Here is a 24,266-nt window from a genome sequence, read left to right as displayed (position 1 = left end):
CAACCACAGCTGTTTTAACTTTAATGCCATGAAGTCAAAGCCCAAGTCCCCCCAGGCAGCGGGGCTCAGGCTATGGGTTGTGTAAATCAACCAAATTGGCCTCCAGGAGGGGTTCCACAATGCTCTGTTGTGACCACTCTGAAGATCATTTTCAACTCCGCTGCACAGCAGCCACGTAAACGGGAAACAGCCCCTCCCCTATTAAAGCCTGGGGAACTTTTGAGTTCCCATTTCCTGTTTCATCAGCATGGAGAGCTCACCAGCCCAGCTGACCATGGCGACTCAGTGCCCCAAATGTGCTCCTGCCTGGAGTACACAGGAGCTGGTGGACATTATTTTTCCATGAAGAGAAGAGTCTGTGCAGGCACAGCTCCAATCCAGCAGAAGAAACGTAGATATCTATGAAAAGATGGCACGGGCATGGGGGACAAGGGTTACAGCAGGGACATGCAGCAGTGCTGCAAGAAAATCCAAGAACTTCGGAAGGCGTGACAGAAGACAAGGGAAGCAAACATTCGTTCTGGTTCTGCACAACAGACATACCATTTCTACAATGAGATGCATGCGATTCTCTGAGGCAACCTTACCACTACCCCCAAATGCAGCATGGATACCTACCAGGAGTCTGAGTTCTGGGCCACCTCAAGCAACAATGAGAACATTCTGAATGAGGAAGAGGCAGAGGAGGAGAATGGGAGACAGGCGAGCAGGAGATTCTCCACGAGAGCCAGGAGCTATTGTTAACCCTGGAGCCTACTCAGTCACAGGACAGCATGGCGGTCAAGCATGATGCCAGGGAAGGCATGTCCGGTGGGTATGCAATTCCAATCAAACTTTAGGGATTACATGCTTTTATATTTTATTTTATGTTTAATCTGAAGAAAAAGTGAGGTGCAGTGCGTATCTGCTTCCTAGTGACTGCTCCAGCTATGCAGAGGGTGCCCCTCAGAAAAGATTGTTTATGTGCACAGGAATCGCCCAGGAATCCTCCATGGAGATCTCTAGGAACCTTTCATGGTGGTTCTCTGCAATTCTTTCCAGAGGTTTCTGGAGAGGGCTACCTTATTTCTTCCACCACAGTAAGACACTTTTCCAAGCCACTCCAGTATTAACTCTGCTGGCATCATTGTGGTACACAGCATAGTAGCATAAGAACCAGATCTATACCAGGACACTTGCAGCACCCGCTTTCTTGCCACTTCTGTTACCCTCAGGAGACTGATATCATATAGGGTCACCTAGGAGAAATGGGGGAAGTTTTCGTTACAAGTGCTCGTACTGCGAACAATAGAGCATGTGATCCACCATTCATGGTGACTTCTGGGTTCCTCAACCACGCTTTCCCTAATATGCCAGTGGTTTGGTTGACAGAGATCGGCATTGACCTCAGATTCAACAAGTCCAGGGCAACTACTACCAGCAGCATTAAACAAAAGGGAGGGAAGGCTTCCTGTGTTCTCTCTTGTAGCCTCAGACCTCGCCAGAGCTGCCTCACACAAAGATAGCAATTTGGGAAGCTTAACGCTGGTCCCTGGTCTCAAAGCAATGTCCATGTTGTTAGGGGGAGGGGGTATTGTTCACCTGCCCACCTGTACTCCCAAGGCAGGTTTGCTACAATTTGCAAAAAGGCCCATTGCCCATGCCGCAGGGACATACTCACCACAGTTGGAACTGGTTCACTGAATAGCTAGGGATTCTGATTATGTTCTGGCTTGCGCTAAGTGTAACAAGGGGAGTGTTTTTTAAATAGCAACCTTGCACTGGACCCAGAGTATGCGCTGACAATGGTTGCCTTGTGCTTTGCATGACTTATAGTGGAAAGCTTAGCCTTTAGCACATCCTCCACACCAACAGAGAGGCTTTCGCAGATTAGAAGATGGAAAAAGAGGATGCATGATGACATGTTCAGCGAGATAATGAACACCTCCAGGACAGCTGATGCGGAGCTAAGAGCATGGAGGATTTCACGGTCTGAAAAACTGGACATGGAGAGCAGGAGAGCATTCCAGGAGCATGAGCACGCGATGCAGGATGAGATGCTATGGATTACAAGGACCAATCAGACATGTTGAGGCATCTGGTTGAGCTTCAAGAAAAGCACCTTGAGGCTAGATCTCTCTGCAGTTCATGCAGAGCCTGCAAGCATTGCCCTGTTCCTAATTCCCCTCCCCAAAATGTTCCAGGGGGAGGGAAGCGGGGGGGGGGGGGGGGGAGTATCCTTTTCACTCAACGCCAGGGGAGGGTACCAAGAACAAAAGACAGCCATTCAAAGACCTATGATGGTCAAGACTGCTGTGCTTTCACAGACAAGCTGACTTGGTTTCTCCCCTCCCAATTTTATCACTCCATTTGCCCAAGGTTAAATTATTTTCCTGGTCTTTCGGTTTCTTTATGTGTGCGCAATAAAAGTAAACGTTTCAAAAACGAAATGCTCTTTATTTATTGTAATCATGGGGCCTTAAGTGGGGGGTATACAGGGAAACTGATGCAATGGATGGCATGGTATGGGAAAGCACAACAGAGATAAGCGGGGCACATTACTGTGGCTCATTACTGAAACAGGTTTTCAAAGCCCCCCAGAGACGCAGAGCTCCTTGCTGGGCTCTTCTTATTACCCTGGTATCTGGCTGCCCAAAATTAGCTGCCAACCTATCTGTTTCCATGCCCCACCCCATAGAAACTTCTCTCCCTTTGCCTCACAGATATTAAGGAGCACACAACAGACTGTGATAACAATGGAAATATTGCTTTCACTGAGGGTCTAACCTAGAAAGCAAACTGTGCCAATGACCCTTTAAATGTCCAAAAGCACATTCCACCAACATTACATACTTGCTCAGCCTACTGTTGAACCACTCCATAATGCTATACAGGTGGCCAGTGTATGGCTTCGGGAGCAAAGGGTAGGCTGGGTCTCCCAGGATCACTATTGGCATTTCTATGTCATCAGTGGCTGTTTTGCGATCCAGAAAGAAAGTCCCTGATTGCAGCTTTCTGAACAGACCTGTGTTCCTAAAGATGAGTGCATCATGCACCTTTCCTGACCATCCCAAGCTGATGTCGGTGAAATGTCCCCTGTGATCCATCAGCACTTGCAACACCATTGAAAAGTATCCCTTACGGTTTACGTACTCTTTGGAAAGGTGGTCTAGTGCCAAGATAGGGATATGGGTGCCATCTATTGTCCCACTGCAGTTAGGGAACCCCATCATGGCAAAACCATCTACTATGTCCTGCACATTGCCCAGAGTCACTACCCTTCTTAGCAGAAGTTGATTAATGGCCCTGCACATTTGTATCACAACAGCTCCCACGGTGGATTTACCAACTCCAAATGGATTCCCCACTGACCAGCAGAAGTCTGACGTTGCACGCTTCCACAGAGCGACTGCCACTCGCTTCTCCACTGTCAAAGCAGGTCTCATTTTAGTGTTGCTGCACTTCACGGCTGTGGAAAGCTCTGCACAAAGATCCTGGAAAGTGGCCTTCCATATTTGAAAGTTCTGCAGCCATAGCTGCAGAATGATGCAATCCCACCAGTCAGTGCTTGTTTCCCAGGAACAGAAAAGATGCTCCACCACATTCAGCTGTTGCGCAACTGCAACCGGAAATTGTTTTGTCCTATGGCTTGCAGCAGAGCTGCTTGCATGACATCGCAATGTTCCATGTGCCGACTCCCATCTCAGCTCTGAAAATACTGCAGGATAAGGCACAAGGTGTTTGTAATGCTCATAACAAGAATGCACAGCTGAGCGGGGTCCATGCTTCTCAGACTATGGCGCACACGCAGCTAACCCAGGCTTTCGAAAAAAGGCGCGAGAAAGCATGAGTTGTTTGCCATTGATATCAGGGTAGGAAGAGAGGGAGGGAGGAAACTGCATCATGGGAGCCTGAAGCCATTTCACCCTGCAACAATGTTTTGGTCCCATGAGGCATTGCAAGCCCTTCCCAAAACCCACTGCGGCTAGTTGCACTGTGGAATAGCTACCACAGTGCACTGGTCTGTGCATTGATGCAAGTGCTGCCAATAAGGGTGCACTCCACCGAGACAATGATCTTGGCGTGGACACACAGAACCAACTTAATTACTGTGGTGGCTGGATATAGACTGACATTAAGATGACTTAACTTTGTAGTGTAAACATGCCCTCAGCAAATACTGTCCCAAGTTAAGAGACCTCAGAAATGGCAACTAAGATGAAAGTTACCAGATGTATTTGGGACATTAGGGGCAAAGTTGTGGCCCTACTTTAGTCCACTGAAGTCAATAACAAAACTCCTGTCAACTTCAACAGAGCCAGGATTTCACCCCAGGTACTCAAAGGAAATTATTCCTTTTCACTTCTGTTTTAAGTCAGTTTCTAGTCAACTCCAGTTTCTGATTAATCTTGCCTTTCAAACTGTATAAAAGATTAGTTTTTTAGATGCAGACAACAGCTGTTAAAAGTATATAGAATTCAAGTGGAAAAAAGCAAGACTAATCACAATGGCATGATATTAAGGTGAGATAACTGATAAACAGCTAGGTCTAGAAATAAATATTAATATATCTATAAAGATGAAAATATCAGATTTTCATATCGTACTGTCGGTTTCTAGCAATGCTGATTTATAAAATTTCAGATCTTAAAACCATGGCTGGTCTACAGGAGCACTTCCTTGTCATCAGTTAAGGAAAAAAAGGGTATCAAACCCTGTGCAATTTTTGATCCATATACATTCTAAGCACATTTCAGTATTTGGCTAGAACCACAGAACACGGATGTAAGCCGTGTCATAAATCAGACAAATACATACTAGGCTTGAACAAAATCCCCTCCCCAAACTTACAAGTATTCTGTGAAAGATTTTTTATTGTACTCTTTAGTTTATTTGGCTGCTCTCATCTATTCTAAATCAACATTTTAATAAATTAGTGTCAAAGATATTTGTTAATTTATTAAACTTGCATCCTGGAGAAAAACAACAATCTCTGGCAACTACAGTTTATGGCAAAGAACCACCATCAATATTAAGGGCTGGTCTATTATAGACACAGACATGCAGCTGTATCTTTTACTTAAATTTCCAAGGAATCAAAGGTAACAGAAGCATCATACAATGCAGAACATGTCTTGTAAAGTCCAAAGGGTGGAGTTTAAGCCAGTTTATGACTTTGGCATTACAAGACATCAAATGGTAAATCATGCACCACACTATTCAAACCAGAAGTGACAACGGTAATCCTCTTGGGCTTTTTTTAAACCAAAAGAATAGAAATCATCAATTTGATGGTAGCTCTGTTTTTCTTAATATCTAGAAGACAATAGACAACACTCATATATCCACCCCAAACACTCATCCATTTCACCCTCACCTATAACAACTTTACATTCAACAACACACACATACTTTGTCCACACCATGGGCACTATGATGGCTCCCGAATAGGCCAAACTTTTCATGGGCCACCTTGAGGAAGAATTTCTGGACAAAAGCACCACAAAACCAACAATATACCTGAGATACTCCAATGATATTTTCTACCTTTTGACAGACAACCTAAAGTTCCTCAAAGGTTTCCACCACAACTTCAACAACTACCACCCACCCATCAGACTCTCCTTAGAACACTACCACACCAACATCAGCTTCCCGGACACCAGGATCAGCTTCAACAATGGAACCCTACAGACAACTATATATAAGAAACCCATGGACCGCAACACCTTCACAGATCCAGGAACCATCCAAAACACACCAAGAAATCTGTTATCTACAGCCAGGGACTCAGACACCACAGAATATGCTCTGAGAAGAAAGTCCAGGATACACACCTTTACACACTTAAAACCACCTTCACCAAACAAGGACACTCCACCAGAGAAGTAGATTGCCTCATGGAATGGGCTACCCAAATACCTTGAAAGAACCTGCTTCAATACAGGACCCAAAAACCCCCCACACCTCTGCAACTGCACACCTCTAGTTTCATGTCACCTACCACCACACACTTGAACCTATGGGGGGGGGGAATCATTAAACAGCTACACCCCACACCTGATGGGAACCACACTCTGAAAGAAATCTTTTCTAATTCCTCTCTTCTGGCCTTCAAGTAAGCCCCCAACCTAACATTGTTCATCATCAGAAACAAGCTCCCCCCAGACCAGGACACACCATCTCAAAACAGCACCACCTCCGGCCATAACAAAAGCAAAACCTGCAGACATATCTTCGCTACTACGATGATTAATACCTGCAACAATGCACCTGTCCAGATCCATGGGTCTTACACATGCCTATCACAACATGATACATACCTCATCCAGTGCATCAATACCAACTATGTGGGTGAAACCAGATAAATCACTAGGTTCTTGAATGAACTCACACAGCAAAATGATAAAACACAAAAATACCGTATCACCTGAGGGAGAACATTTTTCACAAAATGATCACTCCATATCTGACCTCTCAGTCCTCGTCCTCCAAGGAAACCTGCACAACACATTTAAAGAGCGAGCTTGGGAACTTAAATTTGTCACTCAGCTAGACACCAAAAATCATGGATTTAATAAAGACACTGGATTTGTGGTTCATTACAACAACCTGTAACCCACTAAGGGCTTGTCTACACTGGCGCTTTACAGCGCTGCAACTTGCAGCACTCAGGATTGTGTTTTTTCACACCCCGAGTGAGAAAGCTGCAGCGCTATCCAGTGCCAGTGTAGACAGTGCACCACCACTGGAAGCGCTATTCCCCTCATGGAGGTGGGGTTTTTATAGCGTGCTGGAGCCGCGACTACATAGCCACATTAAAGCGCTGCCATGGCAGCGCTTTAACGTTTCTAGTGAAGACATGCCCTAATTCTCCTTTATCCTATCACTATAGAGATGTTAACTGCCCACTTTACTTTGAATGATCACTTGCAAAACATGCTAACTCCTTACCTGTTGCACCCTGTATTTAGCTATTACGCTGAATACCTTTCCCAGACCTGAAGAACTACTCAGTATAAGCTCAAAACAGGGCTTTGGAGCTGTGCTCCAGCTCCAGACAAAAACCTGCAGCTCCACTGCCCCGGAGCTGTTCTGCGCTCCAGCTCCGGGCTCCGCTCCAAAGCCCTGGCTCAAAAGCTTGTCTCTTTCACCAACAGAAGTTGGTACAATAAAAGATATTACCTCACCAACCTTGTCTCTTTAAGATGATTATTCCGTGTTACTCCTGGTTTGAACAGTGTGGTTCATGATTTACCACTTGCTAGGTCTTGTAATGCTGAAGTGAAAATGGCTTCATTGCCAACATTCTGCCTTTACAATATAGTGGAGAAACAGCGAATAGTAGTAGATGGTGAAGAAAATCCAACCTGTACTTAAAACAATTTGCAGATACTCATCCCAAAGACTCTTCAACACAATAACTTTCAGGAGTCTGATCCAAACATAGGCCAGATCTAAACTATAAAATGACATTGCTATCACTACGTTGCTCAGGAGTGTGAAAAATCCACACCCCTGAGTGACATAGTTATACCGACCTAATCCCCAGCATAGACAGCACTGTGTCAACAGAAGAGCTTCTTCCGTCAACACAGCTACCCCCTCTTGCAGAGATGGATTAACTGTGCTGACAGGAGAAGCTCTCCTGTCCGTGTAGCAGCCTCTTCACTGAAGCACTGCAGCTGCGCCGATGCAAGTTTTAAATGTAGACCTGCCCATAATGGAACAAATTCATCTCTGTGCTAGTGCCGAGTTTGGCACAGGGAAACAAGGGCAGTTTCTGCCACTGTTGATCCCTGACTGCTAGGAATTAAATTTGGACTCTAGCATGGGTTAGAGCTGCCCTAGCTTGTACCTAGGCGGCCAAGGCCCCTGTGGGTTTTACAGCAGCCAGGACACAGTACTGCCCCAGCCACACCACTTCCTGTCTTTAACATGTCCCCTGCTATGTCAGAGGTTCTCATGGAAATGAAAGTGCAGAATCAGTTCTGTACTCTGTGTGTGTGTGTGTGTGTGTGTGTGTTTGGGGGGAGGAGGAGAGGGCTGGTCTCCTTTGCAAAGGGTATTCTCCTTGGGGCCTGTGTAGCTGATAGAGGGCCCATGACACAAAAGTGTAAGCTCACACCTAGGGCTAGTCTACATTAGAAGCGCTACACTGGTGCAGCTGCCATAGCACATCTTGTGAAGACACTCTCAGGAGAGAGCTCTCCCATCAGCATAATAAATCCACCTCCGCGAGAGGCATTAGCTATGTCAGCAGGAGATATTCTTCCGCCAGCATACCTCTATTCACACTGGTGAATATGTCAGTATAACTTATGGCCCTCAGGAGGGTGATTTATTCACACCCCTGAGTGCTGTAAATTATGCTGAAGTAGGTGTAGCATAGACCTGGCTTAAGAGTATGTCTACCCTACAATTAGACACCCATGAGCCTGTGTCAGCTGACTCGGGCTCGTGGTGCTTTGACTAAGGGGTTGTTTAATTGTGGTGTAGCCCTTCGGGCTCATGCTGCAGCCCGAGCTCTGGGACCTTCCCATCTTGCAGGGTCCTAGAGCATGTGCTCCCGTCCGAGCCTGAACATCCACATGGCAATTAAACAGTGCCTTAGTACGAGCCCCAAGAGCCTGAGTCAGATGGCATGGGCCAGTCATGGATTTTTAATTACAGTATAGACATACCTAAGGTGCTCCAAGACTATTGTGAAATGGGCCCAATGTGCACTTTCAAATGAAAGATGACAGTATTTTCCTGGCTAGTTGTCCTCTCTGACTGATTTTATAGTAGCCTGAATGGTGGTGTTAGTGGCATCTGATTGACCAGTTGTTACCATTGACCAAAAATTGGTCTGAACCTGATGCTGCAATTCAAAACAGAGAAGCCAGTAACTTGGAATATAATGTCAACTCCACCTTCCTGGGAACAGGCTGCATTACTATGTTTATAATCAATTTTTGACTACTAAAATGAAGAAAAATAACAGAGCTGACCACAAGACCATGGTGCTCAAACAATATCTTCTAGTTGTTAAAAATGTCATACAATTTCCAGGCATGCCCAAATGGCTTCAGTGTTCAACTGATCCAGGTAAGTTTCAATGGTAAAACAAAATAATAAACAATAATAATTAGGGCTGTCGATTAATCGCAGTTAACTCACGCAATTAACTCAAAAAAATTTATTGCAATTAAATAAATTAATAGAGATTAATCATAGTTTTAATCACACTTTACAATAGAATCACACTGTTAAATAGAATACCAATTGAAATTTATTAAATATTTTGGATGTTTTTCTACATTTTCATATATATTGTATTCTGTGTTATAACTGAAATCAAAGTGTATGTTATTTTTTATTACAAATATTTGCACTGTAAAAATGATAAAAAATCTCAATTCACCACATGCAAGAACTGTAGTGCAATCTCTTTGTTGTGGAAGTACAACTTACAAACGTAGGATTTTTTTGTTTTGTTACATAACTGCATTCAAGAACAAAACAATGTGAAACTTCAGAGCCTACAAGTCCACTCAGTCCTACTTCTTTTTCAGCCAATCGCTACGACAAACAAGTTTGTTTACATTTACAGGAGATAATGCTGCCATTTTCTTATTTACAATGTCACCAGAAAGTGAGAACAGGCATTTGGCATGGCACTTTTGTATCTGGCATTGCAAGGTATTTACATGCCAGATACACTAAACATTCATATGCCCCTTCATGCTTTGTGACCATTCCAGAGGACATGCTTCCATGCTGATGAAGCTCATTAAAAAAAAAAAAAATTAAATTTGTGACTGAATTCCTTGGGGGAGAATTGTATGTCACCTGCTCTGCCATATATTTCATGTTATAGCAGTCTCAGATGATGACACAACACATGTTCATTTTAAGAACACTTTCACTGCAGATTTCACAAAATGCAAAGAAGGTACCAATGTGAGATTTCTAAAGATAGCTACAGCACTCAACCCAAGATTTAAGAATCTGAAGTGCCCTCCAAAATCCGAGAGGGACGAGGTAGGGAGCACGTTTTCAGACGTCTTAAAAGAGCAACACTCCAATGCGGAAACTGCAGAACCCGAAACACCAAAAAAGAAAATCAACTGTCTGACGTTGGCATCTGACTTAGATAATGAAAATGAACATACAGCCATCTGTACTACTTGGAATTGTTATCGAGCAGAACCCTTCATTAGCATGGACGCATGTCCCCTGGAATGGTAGTTGAAGCACGAACGGACATATGAATCTTTAGTGCATCTGGCACGTAAATATCTTGCGATGCCGGCTACAACAGTGCCATGAAAACACCTGTTCTCGCTTTCAGGTGACATTGTAAACAAGAAGTGGGCAGTATTATCTCCTGCAAATGTAAACAAACTTGTTTGTCTGAGCGATTGGCTGAACAAGAAGTAGAACTGAGTGGACTTGTAGGCTCTAAAATTTTATATTGTTTTATTGTTGAATGCAGTTTATTTTGTACATAATTCTACATTTGTAAGTTCAATTTTCATGATAAAGAGATTGCACTACGGTACTTGTATTAGTTGAATTGAAAAATACCATTTCTTGTTTTTAATAGCACAAATATTTGTAATAAAAATAAATATAAAGTGAGCACTGTACAGTGTGTTCTGTGCTGTAATTGAAATCAATAGATTTGAAAATGTAGAAAACATCCAAAAATATTTAAATAAATAGTATTCTATTATTGTTTAACAGTGTGATTAATCATGATTAATTTTTTTAATTGCTTTACAGCCCTAATTTAAACCTGCAAGAGACCCATGCTCCATGCTGCAGAGGAAGACAAAAAAACTCCCATGATCTCTGCCAATCTAACGGGGGTGGGGGTGGGGAGAAGGGAGGGGAATCCTTCCCAACTCCAAATATGGCCATCAGTTATACCCTGAGCATGTTGCCAATTCTCTGGAGGAACTCAGAGCTTTTCCCATGTAGTGTCCCATCTCCAGCCATTGGGGATTTTTGCTACTGGCAGTTGCCGATGGGCCACATGCCATTGCAAGCAGTCCCATCATACCACCTCCATGACATTACTACACACAAGTGACATAAGTTTTGCTGGTTTCATAGTTCTTCAATGAAAAATGTTTTTTACTGCATTTAAAAAGTGCTATTTACACCTCAGCAAGAAAACCAATTAGTTGACAAAGATTTTAAATTTATTGACCTCCTTTATAAATGAACTTGTGGGTCAGAGCTTGCTACTAAAGATGTTTATACTGTTATTCACTAGCTTTATAGATGCAACACCACTTTGAAACTCAGTACTAATCTGAAGTGTTTAAAGATAAAATTGTAGAGTTACATGTTTACTGTATCTTAACATGCTTAATTTACAAAAAAAAGTACAGTTCCTCCTTGCCTAGTGCAGTTAGCTTTGAGAACTCAGCCTGGGATCTGAGAATCAAGCATGTTTTTTTCTTGCTGACCCATGACCACCAATAACAAAGATTCTACAAGCCAGATTATGTCCTTAGTTACACTTCATCTTCAGGTTTTGCCATCAATAACACTTGTGCACACGACTACTGCTTTCAGTTGGTTTATACAGGGGCAACTGGTTGGACCATAGGGTTTGTCTTCACTGCAATGTTAACCTGAGTTACAACTTGAGCGTCACCCCTAACTTGAGTCCTATCCTCACACAAAAACCCTTCATTCGAGCATGATGGTGCTTTTACTTGAGTTGGTGGGCCCAGTGGGGTGGATAGGCAACAGCTCAAGTTAAAACAACACATCAGTTGCTAATACAACCACTACACTACACTCTGGATAGCTTGAATGTTATTTTGAAGCATGGCTGCTCTCAGTTGAGCTAGGCCAGGGGTAGGCAACCTATGACACGTGTGCCAAAGGCAGCACACAAGCTGATTTTCAGTGGCACTCACACTGCCCGGGTCCTGGCCACCAGTCCGAGGGGCTCTGCATTTTAATTTAATTTTAAATGAAGGTTCTTAAACATTTTGAAAACCTTATTTACTTTACATACAACAATAGTTTAGTTATATATTAAAGACTTATAGAAAGAGACCTTCTAAAAATGTTAAAATGTATGACTGGCACGCAAAACTTTAAATTAGAGTGAATAAATGAAGACTCGGCACACCCCTTCTGAAAGGTTGCCGACCCCTGAGCTAGGCCAACTCAAGTTAACTCTGCAGTGAATATATACCCTACGTAAACTATTCAGTTGATGTACAAGGAGGAACCTATTCTAGCTCTCTCCCTGTTCAAGTTGGTTCTGCAGTACTACTGAGAATTAAAAAAAACAGTAAGCTTATTTTTGTCAGTAAAGCACATTGTCTTTCAATAGATCTCTTAGACTCATCGACATTAAGGTCAGAAGGGACCATTATGATCGTCTAGTCTGACCTCCTACACAATGCAGGCCACAGAATCTCACCCACCCACTCCTGCAATAAACCTCTCACCTATGTCTGAGCTCATGAAGTCCTCAAATCATGGTTTAAAGACTTCAAGGTGCAGAGAATCCTCCAGCAAGTGACCCGTGCCCCATGCTACAGAGGAAGGCGAAAAACCCCCAGCGCCTCTTCCAATCTGCCTTGGAGGAAAATTCCTTCCCGACCCCAAATATGGCGATCAGCTGAACCCTGAGCATGTGGGCAAGATTCACCAGCCAGACACCCAGGAAAGAATTCTCTGTAGTAACTCAGATCCCACCCCATCTAATATCCCATCACAGGCCATTGGGCCTATTTACCATGAGTAGTTAAAGATCAATTAATTGCCAAATCTGTTGAATAAGGAAGGAGCTATCATTTTTATAGTCACTATTTAGAATAGAACTACACTCTAAATGATATTCAGTTGCATACTCCAACTTCTCATTGGTCTTTGGCCTCATGCCATCCAAATCTAATGTATGCAGGTATGTCTATGGAGAAAGAGAACCATTAATCACATTAAATTAAACAGAAAAGGGAATTTTTGAGAAATTGAGAATAATCTCTCACTCGCTCTAATTGTTATTAATGCAGAAGGCTAACATTTTAAAATCTATATTTTAATATATAACCAATGCAACCATCTCAACAAGATCCTAAATGATACTGTTTTATCACCTATGCACCAAAAAAAGACTTTGTATTTTAAGTTCTACACCTTTTGTCAGGAAAGGTTTCTCAGGTCCAGGATGGAATTTATGGTCCAGAGACAGACTCAAGAATAGCTAATAGTTGCTGACATCCGGGGCATTCGCCTGGGGCACGGGAGACCCTATTAATGTTCCTGATCTGCCTGATTCAGACAAAGGACTTGAGCCTGGGTCTTCCATACCACACCTCAGCTGAGTGCCCTCACCACCTGTTGGTTATTCTGCGGCCTCTCTTTTTTTCCTGTGGTTTTTCTACACAAAAAAACTTCTGAAGATCTTGGGTTTGTCCCACAAGAGTTTCAAAGCCAGGGAAACCGTTTCCTGTCCAGTTCTTTACTGGTAACTCTGTAGTTGAAACACCCAGTCAGGTGTTAAACTAATACTCCTGGAAAATTTTATAAACTAAAGAACTTTACAACTGTTTGTAACTGCTTGGTAATTAAGAAAAGATGCATGTCAGTGGACTTAAATTATTAGTTGGACATGCCAGTCCTCTCAATACAGAACAGCTGCTGCTTAAATGAACAGCCACAAAGAGGGGGAGGAAGGATAACTGCAATCAAATCTGCCAGCAATGAAGTTCATCTACTTGTTCCCACTGTTTCTGCTACATTTGTCTTTATGACAGACTTACTTAATTGTAACCATTTTAGTTTAAATAATGAAGGTATACACTTATTAAATTGCAAAAAAAATTATACTTGTGTTTTGACTCTCCCTGAACAAGCAAGTAGTATAAGGAGTTGGACTATAGTAAAAGTCACTACACATTCCAACTTCTTATATAGCAAAATACAGTCATTTAACTGATCGGAATGGGACTGGACTACAACAGATGCTTGAGTTTGTATCTCTCACATAAATCCTTATAATAGGCCAACTCCAATACCAAAACTGATCACCCCACACTTTGGGAAAGTTCAAATTTGAGTCTAGATTTCAAACCCTGAAGTTGGAAGTGTTCAGATCAGAGGGCTTTTTGTACTCAACATTATAGACATATGCAGTTTGACTTGGGATAAATATTTCAGATCCAGAATTTTGGTTCAGGCCCATCACCAATAACTGCACAATTCATGTGCTTTTGCTTATCTCTATTGGAAATATTCTAAGAATATAGGAATTACCACATCATACAAATGAGATCGTATGATGAGAATGCCTGTCATATAAGAAGACTGGCCTTGATGACCCAGGAGGTCCTGTCCAGTCCTGTGCCCTTATCAGTCCATCTAGGAGACCATTCTGGCTTTAACAATGACCAGTTCTGGATGCTTCAGAGAAAAGTACATATTTATTCAACAACACGCCTATCTATGGTGGAAGTTTCTTTCCAGTCTCAGACATTTATAGTTAGCTGAGGTCCTGAAGCATTTAATGTTCTGAGTCAAGGTTTAACAGGACATGGTTGAGTAGGTTAGGCCAAAATTTTGACTTTAGATTTTAATATATAAGAAATTTGGAAAGTACACTTCTTTGACAAACTATTTCCCCTCTATACTTAGAACTATGCTGACACGATGTACAATGTTGGTACACACAAAAAAATAAACAAATCCATGTCAGCATATGGTCCATAAGAAATATGTGGGTGGGAAGGGGGAAAAAAATAAAAATACTTGCTGCCAACTGGAAAAGGACAAAACCAGCTGGGAAAGAAACGCTAGTCTCAAGCTGTTAAAGGTTTCAGAATAGCAGCCGTGTTAGTCTGTATCCGCAAAAAGAAAAAGGAGTACTTGTGGCACCTTAGAGACTAACAAATTTATTTGAGCATAAGCTTTCATGAGCTACAGCTCACTTCATCGGATGCATATAGTGGAAAATGCAGTGGGGAGATTTTTTCATGTTCTCTGTGCATACAAAATTTCCCCGCTGTATTTTCCACTACATGCATCCGATGAAGTGAGCTGTAGCTCACGAAAGCCTATGCTCAAATAAATTTGTTAGCCTCTAAGCTGTTAAAGGAGTATTACAAAACCAGTGGAGGAGTTGAAAAAAATTAAAGCAAGAGAAACTTACTTAACAGTTTCCCTCTAAAAATTATTTAAAACCTAATATCGTATTAGGTAACATTCCAGGCTCTAGAAGATTTTCTAGTTGGAAAATTTTTAAGCATGTTATTTCAGAGACCCTTCTGCAACAAAGCGCTTCTTCCACATAATTTTACTTTGGTGGCAACAATTAAAGAAATCTTAAAGCATTCTATGAGCTGCACTATTATATCAATTTATGAAGTACAGTATTTAAATGTCACCTGTTTTGTCTCTCAATATTTTGCAGCTCTCTGTGGTCCCTTTTCAGGTGTTTGGTCAAAGATGTAAAGTATTCCTTCAACAAATTCTGGAAGGGCTGTTGCTTCTCTGGGCTGATTATCTCACTAGGAGGAAAACTCAAGTTAAACTTTTCTGCAGCATTTTTAACCTTCCTTGGTACCAAACCAGCAATATCATCTCCACAGTGCCGGCAAAAGCTTATTACCACAGAAACATGAGCGTGAGTCTCTCGATCAGCATTAATAATGTTTTTTAGCTGTTCATAGATTAAAGACAGACCTTCTTTATCAGTGAAAATCCCAACTATTGTCAATTCTGCAATGAAACGCAAGTCAGTTCTTAGTTTGGTAATGTTGGGAGTTTTCTCTTCTTTCCTTGCTTCAAAATGCTTTTTCCAAACCTGAAGTAGTGATGGAGCAAAATCAGCATAGCGCTGGTGAAAGAGAGAACACAAGTGCACGGCACAGTTCACATCTGATATTTTCAGCTTTGCTTCAACAATAGAAGCTACAGCTTCTGCAATGTACTTGCTTAAATTGAGGCTATTAAAATCATGAGACAAGGAGTCCCTCTGTTGTTCTGTGATAGTTTTTAGCTTCTTAACAAAAGCAGTGTTCTTCTTCAGACTCGAGTCCAGCCTGCTAAAGAAATTCTCCTCAGGACGGTTGTCTGGTGCATTCTGGTTTTTGCTGCGGAGTTCCTTTCTTGCTTGATGGCGCTCCCAAGCTTCCTGATGCAGTTGATGTGCTTCCTCTTTCTCTCTAAAGAAAGAAACAACAATAGTTATAACCTGATAAGACCTCACTAATTTCCATTATAGATTACTGAATTTTGTAAACTGACAAGTAAATGAACCATTTCAAAACAAGGATAATGCACCACAAGCTAATTTATCTCAACTGTAGTGCAGTTTAAATTTTTCCTGATACTTTATATGTACTAATGAATGTTCTGTAATATATTTTACTGATAATAAGGAAGTCCTAGTAACTCCAAGGCTTCACTAAATAGCACTTCTATTAAATCTTTTCTAAGAAAGTGCCATTTATGTATTAAAACAAACACATTAGCAAGGTTCTATACAGAAATTTTTTATCACAAAGCATTAACAAAGCATAAATACTATAATCATTTTACTCAAGAAAGAAATACAATTCACTTTGGGACAGAATACAGCAGCTGTTAACAGAATAAAGTAACACTACACAAGTGTTCTAGATAAGAAGAATTCCAAATCCAACTGAAATTGCAAAGGCAATTTAAGTAGACAAAATGTATTCGCCTGGAGTCTGACCAAGACAGACACATTAATATCCTTACTCTTTAAAAAAGTGTCATGGTATCTTTAATGAACACAAATGGTCAGAATCTTGGTTTTGTTTCCCTCCAACACCGTAGTGTCTCTTAAAACCCTGCTATGGATACTGACTTGGAGAGAAAACTAAATTAACACCACTTTCTGCTGCATCCTATCCAGGTTCTCCTTGCAGATTTTCCATCCAAATACCAATTATTTGTGACTGCTGACTATTGGATGGCTTTAGAGATCACAGCCCATTTCCAGTGCTTAAAGGTTTACAGCAACTGCTTATATAGTAAGGTTGGTCTTGTGGCTGAAGTACTGGACTGAGAATCAAGATGCCCAGCACCTATTCCTGGATATATTTCATTGTGATCACAGGCAAGTCACTTGGCCTCTTTGTGCCTCTGTTTCCCCATCTGTAAAATGGGGTAACACTTCTGAACCTCAATGAGACTTTGTGATGTTTAATTCAGGTACATTTATACACCACATGAGATTTCCAGACAGATGACATTACCAAAATCCAATGTATAAGCCAAAGTGATAGCGGTTAGTACATACAAACAACTACTGCATACTTTTAGCTTCTCACAAATAGCACTGAGCATATCACTTGACACGGACATCTATATTTACCAAACAATTATATATTTTTTTACCTTCTTATTCATAAAATTAAAAAAAGTGACCCAATACTGCAGTCCTAACTTTGGCACAACTCCCACTGACTTCAACGGGAATTCTGCCTGAGTAAGGACTATACTGTTAGGCACAGTTAAGACTTAAACATAAATCTTACTTCAATTGTGCAGCTGCCTCCTCTTGCTGACGTTTTACTTCCTCTTCTTGTTTCTTTTTCTCTTCCTCTTCAAATTTCTTTTTTTCTTCATCCTCTTTTCTCTTCTGCTCTTCTTCAGCTTTTATCTTGTCCTCTTCTTTTTTCTTTCGCTCCTTGTCTTCTTTTTTCCGTTTATCCTCCTCCAGTTTTTTCTTTTTATCTTCAGGTGCCTTCAGAGTCTCTCTCTTTAGGCCAACCTTCACATCCTCCTTTGCTTTCTCTCTACTGCTCACTGACCGCCTTTCACTGAAGTCTTTTTCTTTGTTATTTAATGAAGATTCTTTTTCTTCCATACTGGCTGACTTTTTACGCTCAGCTGGCATTATGTTACCCAGGCAAATCTGCAGAAGTACAGGAATATCACCATTATTATTGCATTGGCAATATATGAACAAACTAGTTTTCACTGTGTCCTGACATTCACTAAGAATAGTTGAAGTAAAGTAAATTTCATCCAGTATGAGGATGAAATTCAATTAGAAAATTGGGTGCAGCTAAGCAATCAACCTGGAAGATGATATTCAAAAGAACTACACTGCCACGCTGTTCCCATGGCACTAAGATCATGATTAAGGAGAAAATGTGAGTACTGCACGAAACCCAAATGCCTGTAATTGCTTTCAGCATATATTATGGCATTCTCTTCAACCTGAACTGTGCAGTCAGATGACTGTTCAAAACTACAACAGCCTGGAGAAAACCTAATCTTTGCAGCAAAGCTAGCATTCCCATTTAAAAAAAAAAAAAAAAAAAGTTTCCTGATCAGAGCCAAGTACCTACAAGCTTAAATAAAAAAAAAAAAAACCCTCAAAGAAAGGCTTTCCCAGAAATCTTTTTTCCCTTACCACGAGCTGCAAAATTTTTTTTTTTTTTTACTGTTCATGCAATTCAGATTGAGGTTGCTGGTACGCTCACTGCTGCTATGCACTTTTGGATCCTGAAGTATCAAAAGGGCTATTGTGGGATGTTTATAGACTGACAAAAACTACAGCCCCGATTCAGCAAATATTTATATACATGCTTAGCTTTAGATCCAGATTTCTACAGGTATTCAGGCATTGTTGTGCTTAGTGTTACAATACTTAACTGATTTGGGAACCTAAATATCATTTTCAAAAGGCATTGAGGAACCTAAAACCTATTGACAGTCAATGGGATTTAGGCTTCTAGGTCTCTAAAAGACATTTGAAAATGAGAGCCTTTGAAAATCTGAGCCTTAGTCCCATTGTGATTATTCACATGCTTAAAGTTAAGCACATAAGCATTTGCAGAATCAAGGCTGAAGGCAAAGGATTTTTTAATACCCTCATTTCTAGTAAGTTATGCTTTTAAAATGCATTCTTTTTTCCTCAGAGAAAATTTAAAAAACTTTTGAAGGGACATTGTTGAATTTAAAATCTTCTAGAGGGTGGGAGGAGAGACATCTTTCGCTGTGTTACTAATATCTACTTAAATTGTTAGAACGAAGAGTAGTGAAAAGAAATTTCTTTTTGCTATTTCTTTTCATGTATTTTCTATACTTCAGTCATCTTGGACAATGAAAACTGACTAGTCAGATTCATTTGTTTCTCATTTTCTTTAAATGTTTGGGTAAAAAACAAAACTATGGGATATTTGCATGTCAAAAGAAATAAAAATGTAAGAAAAATGTTTTCCAGTATTGAAAAACTTTATTTTATACATCCAACACTCACATTGTAGGCATTCATTATCTAACAGTGCCCCTTAATCCATCGGTTTTACCTGTTCTTAACTACACATATTTGAAAAGTATACATATAAAAATAAAACACCTCAATGAAGAAAATCCCTATTTCTAATTAAGTACTTTTTCCATTTTCTCCTGATTAAATGGAAAAATTCTTCAATAATTTTCCCCCAAATTATAATTAGTCTTAATACTGTATTGAACATGGAGAGTTTTCCATTAAAAATTTCCTAAAATGTTGGTCTGATTTTTATAAATAATTGTTTTAAACCAATCTATATCACAAAAAATTCACCAAGGATAGCAAAAGAAAATTCAGCAAGCATAGCAACAGTTTAAGGTTTTCCACGTTGTGCTCCTTACATACAGTGTACGTCTTCACTGCAAGAAAAAGTGCTTTCTTAACTCAAATTAACTAATATGATTTAAAATAGCAGTGAATACCAACACACTTTTAACACGGGATTAGAAGCTTGAGTTCATTCCCTGCTCACACTTATGGTGCTAGCTTGAGGTAAAAGTCAAATTGGTATGTCCTCACTGCTAATTTAACCTAGATTAGCCAACCTGAGATAAGACTGCACTTTTTTTTCCCTCTTTTTATTTTTTTCCAGTGAAGACATACCAATAATGGTGAGAGACAGGTCAGTTACCATGGATGACCCATTCAAAACTTGGCCTCTCTGCTGACAGAAGTCCCAGTGAGTGCCAACTGCGAGGGTTTGGAGGGAGAGGGTATTGATTTGTATTAATTGGGAACAGGACAGAGGGCAATTAATTTCACGAGTTACACAGCTGCTAGCAGATGGTAACAACTTTGACTCCCTAATGACCTGATAAGTAGTGACTAGTTACTGCTGAAAGACTCCATAGGACCATAACCCATCACTGATCCCTGCAGCCATCCAATCCCCATAACACTGTATTTTGACTTTTTGGTTTAATTAGAATGGAATTAAAATAGATTTTGTGTTAAGTCAGTACATTTAAAAAGCAACATACTAAAGGCCAGATGCTGCAACTGGATCTGTGGAAATAGGTTATATGTAAGTATTTGGGGTCTAGGATCTTGAATCCAGTTGCAAGATCAGTTCCTCTAAATATTTTGCCCCAAGTTCAAAAGTAACATTTAGCAGTCCAAGCTTACAAATGGCATATAATGGAGGCCATATTAATCTGAGACAGCTGCTCAAGTTTTTTTTTTTTTTTTGGGGGGGGGGGGGGAGGGATTTTAAAGTTGAACGTTCTTCCATATTAAAGTCAGCTTAATGTCCCCACCAATGAGATTCAGTCCATTTTAATATTCCACTAGATTCTCTTTAACAATTGTACTTGATAAAGTTGTGTTCTTCCTGATGACACCACTAAATAAAAAGCTTTGTTGGAAAAAAGTTAAAGGAAACATATCTATAAATTTAAAATGACCTTTATTAAAATCATAGAATCATAGGACTGGAAGAGACCTCAAGAGGTCATCAATTAAAAGTCTGTTAGGTCAAAAAAATAAATGCTGGAAAGTCCCTAAATATTTGTTAACACTGTGACCCTTACCTTTGCTCACCCATCAGTTGTTGCTTGAAAAAAAATTTAAACATCCTCTGTTGCACATATAAATTATAGTAGCATGGTCATTTGCGGAACAGTCATATTTGCACCCACCCTGCTAGCTTACATCAAGATCAGGGAGAAATTCAGGACTGTCTTTTGCAAAGGAATGTCTCATCTTTGCAGGTATGCGGCCTGTATATTAAGGCTGATATTGAGAATTTTGATCTCTGATCTATAGCTGGCCAACACTGGATAAACGAACAGGGTAAAGAAAGAAAAGGAGTACTTGTAGCACCTTAGAGACTAACCAATTTATTTGAGCATGAGCTTTCGTGAGCTACAGCTCACTTACAGTTCATAATGTGGTGAACAAAGGCAAGGTCTAGTATGGATGACAAGGAGGGCTATATGAAAAATGTGAGGTTTTGACCATACTATGTAAATGATAAAGAAACTGATATCCAACCACTCATTTGAGTGTGTATGGTGGAAACAGGCATTAACAGTATATAACCTAGTAAGTAGTAGAAATCTGTGGCTCATAACTAGAAGTTAGATACAAAAAGATGGGGGTAAATAGGAAGGTCAGAGTTAAGGAAGGTGTTCAAAACTTTACTGGAGTGACAGGTTTCAGAGTGGTAGCTGTGTTAGTCTGTATCAGCAAAAACAATGAGGAGTCCTTGTGGCACCTTAGAGACTAACAAATTATGCCCAAATAAATGTGTTAGTCTCTCAGATGCCACAAGGACTCCTCATTGTTTTTAATGGGATGATCTGTAGTGACATTTAGGGGTTGTGAACTTATAGCCTTGTAGTGTCCTCACTTCCAAATGTTTGGTTTTGTAAACATTGTACAACTTTCTAATTTTTTTAATTAATTTTGTTTCCTCCCTTAACACAATCTTAGGTTTTGTTTGGGAATTTTCTTGATTTGTTTCTGAATTTTTTTTTTCTTTATAACAAGCCTGATATGTGAAAACTTGATGTAGTTGTATTCACAATAGTGCAGAGTACAAAGACTGTCAGTTCTAGGACACCTGGGGAACTTGTAAGATACACAGGAGTCCAGCCCCAGCTTTTTTTTAAATAGTACACAGACAATGCTTAGCAGAAAATACTTATTGTAGTGCTTTTTTATCTTGAACAATCGCAAAGAGTTATACAAAATATATACATATAGCATAATTAATGCAGCCAACCTTAAAAGTTGGAAGGAGAAAGCTCAGCACCCACTCCTCTGTACTTAAGTTTTTCACCATCTACAAAATGGGCATTCAATAATAGTGTTGTTTTGGGGTTTCATTAATTTATGTTTGTAAGTACTATGAAATCCAGGGATGAAAGTCAGTATCTAAAAGTAAAGTACTAAAGACCAGATTTTGTATTTGATTAGAAAAAAAAAAGGTTTTCCCCCCAAATCTCTCTGTGCTGCTATGGGGAGTTGCATATTAGTCACCATTACAGGGTCTTGTCCAGTTATTTTATAAAATACTGACTAAGCAAATTGAGGAATTAATTATATAAATTAGTCCCATTTTGATAAGGTACTTAAAAATGCAAACTGCAAACTCTGCATGGTTCCCTATGACAAATATTCCATGACAGATGCACAAACTGTCAGAACTAAACAAGTTTAAAGAATAATCCAAATGGTCTGCATCAGTGAAATGCCACAATCACCCAGTCAAACCTAAACTCAAACCCACAAAACAGACCAAAAGAGACGGATGAAGGCGAAAATTCATAATTAAACACAAGCATGGAAAAGGTGGGTTTGATCTAAGGTTCATCACTGACATTTACTTTCTATTCCGTCTGCCTTATTGAAAAAAGTTTTTACTGTCCTAACTCCACAGATAGGCCTCCTTTGCTAGGGTGAACGCAAAAAGAAAAGGGCCAAAACACAGTCACTAGATGGAAAAAAAACATGTGTCCACACAAAAGTAAACAAACAACCCTCTCACCTGCTCTACATGTCACACACAAACCCATCCCCACCGAATACCCCGGTTCAACTGAGGGTCACCTCCTTTGTCTACCCCTTCAAATACCAACCCCCCACCTTTTCTCCTTGCCCGCCTGGCACCTCCCCCCTTCTCTCCCTCCCCTTAGCCTGCCAAGCCCTTTTGCCCCCGGCCTCATCTTACTCCCCTCCGCCCCACACTCCACCCACCCAGCCCTTCCCTCACATTTCCCCCGCTCCTCCCTCAGGCAAACCCCGGAAGCCAACTTCCCCTCGCGTGTCCCCCCGCCCGCAGCGAGCGCCCTCCCGCTCATGGCCCCTCTCTGCCCTGTGACCTTTCCACGCCCACCAGGCCCTTCCCCGCACTCAACTCTCCCCACGCTGAAGTCCAACCTCCTGCCCCCGCCCCTCCCCGAGCCCCGGCCCCCTCCCCAGGCCCCGGCCCCACTCCTGCGCTGGCCGCGCTCCTCCAGGCAGCCCCGCTCCCCGCCAGCCCTGCCCCGTCCCGGATGTCCCTGCAGGCCGCCCGCTCTCTGCCCCGGCCCCACTCCTACGAGCCCCTGCACCCCCAAAAGCCTGCTCCGCCCCTCCGGCCCGCCGCGGCCCCGCTCCCCGGCCCTCAGGCCGGCGGGGGCGGTTACCTCTGCCCGGTGTAAACATCGGCTCGGACTCCTCTAGCCCCTACTCCACCACCAGCGTCGGCCCCCTCCGCCTGCCCGCAGAGGACCCCGGGCTGCTGCCGCGCCGCCTGCCTGAAAACACTCCGCCGCGGAGGGGCGGCTCAGCCCTCTCCTGGCTGCGGGGGGAGGAAGCGCGTAGAGCTCCGGTCCAGCCGCTCCGCCGCGCCCCCACCCGCCTCGTTGGCGAGTAGCGGCTGAATTCAGGTACGTATCAGGCAGCGCGGCGGGCAGCCCCGGGCTGGCGTGGGGTCCTCGGGGCCGGCAGCAGGCCTGCCCGTGCTGCTCGGAGTCTGGTTCCTAGGAGCAGGAGGTTGTGAAGGCGGAAGTGGCCAGAGGGGGTGGGGGACAGGTGTTGGGATCTGGCCTCCATCCTGCCCAGTAGGGAACACTGCCCCGCCGTAGCCCAGGGACACCAGCCCACCTGTGGCTCTAAGCCGGGAAGTCACCATGTTATGACGTGACACATGACTTGTTTTGTGGGATGACATCACATTGCATCCCATTATGTCATAGCAACATGTGACGCGGTTTTGGTGTGGCATGGTCTCCTATCACATGTCATCTGTGATGCCCTCTTGGTAGAATCATGTCACATCAAGCACACTGTGGGTGGCACAGTGCATTACGATTACAGTCATGGCACACCTCAATGACATCTGTGGAGTGTGGTGTGCCCTCATGTTTAAAATGCACAACTACAGAATGGGGAATAACTGGCAAGGTGGTCGTACTGCTGAAAGGGGTCTGGGGTTTCTAGCAGATCACAAATTGAATATGTTAACAATGTGATGCAGTTGCAAAAAAGTCTACTATTTTGGGGGGTGTAT

The 24,266-nt window shown here is 41.8% G+C and overlaps 1 protein-coding gene across 4 annotated transcripts in view; it reads right to left on the bottom strand.

Moving 5' to 3' along the window:
* Window positions 1-23,557, bottom strand: part of UPF2 (UPF2 regulator of nonsense mediated mRNA decay) — a 137,078-nt gene extending 113,521 nt beyond the window's left edge. For 3 of the 4 annotated variants that reach the window (XM_048836595.2, XM_048836596.2, XM_048836598.2), the window contains exons 1-3: window positions 23,401-23,555; window positions 17,502-17,881; window positions 15,381-16,160 (exon numbers count right to left, since the gene is read on the bottom strand). In XM_048836595.2, the coding sequence (XP_048692552.1) occupies window positions 15,381-16,160; window positions 17,502-17,863 (1,142 nt within the window). In that variant the 5' untranslated portion in view covers window positions 17,864-17,881; window positions 23,401-23,555. Of the gene's footprint in view, window positions 1-15,380; window positions 16,161-17,501; window positions 17,882-23,400 lie in introns of all 4 variants that reach the window. The other variant, XM_048836594.2, reaches the window with a different exon arrangement.
* Between the last annotated feature and the right edge of the window lie 709 nt (window positions 23,558-24,266).

The sequence above is a fragment of the Caretta caretta genome, chromosome 1 (genome assembly GCF_965140235.1).
Source record: "Caretta caretta isolate rCarCar2 chromosome 1, rCarCar1.hap1, whole genome shotgun sequence".
Lineage (NCBI taxonomy): Eukaryota > Metazoa > Chordata > Testudines > Cheloniidae > Caretta > Caretta caretta.
Note: the sequence above shows the minus strand (reverse complement) of the source record. Positions and strands in the feature narration are given on the sequence as shown.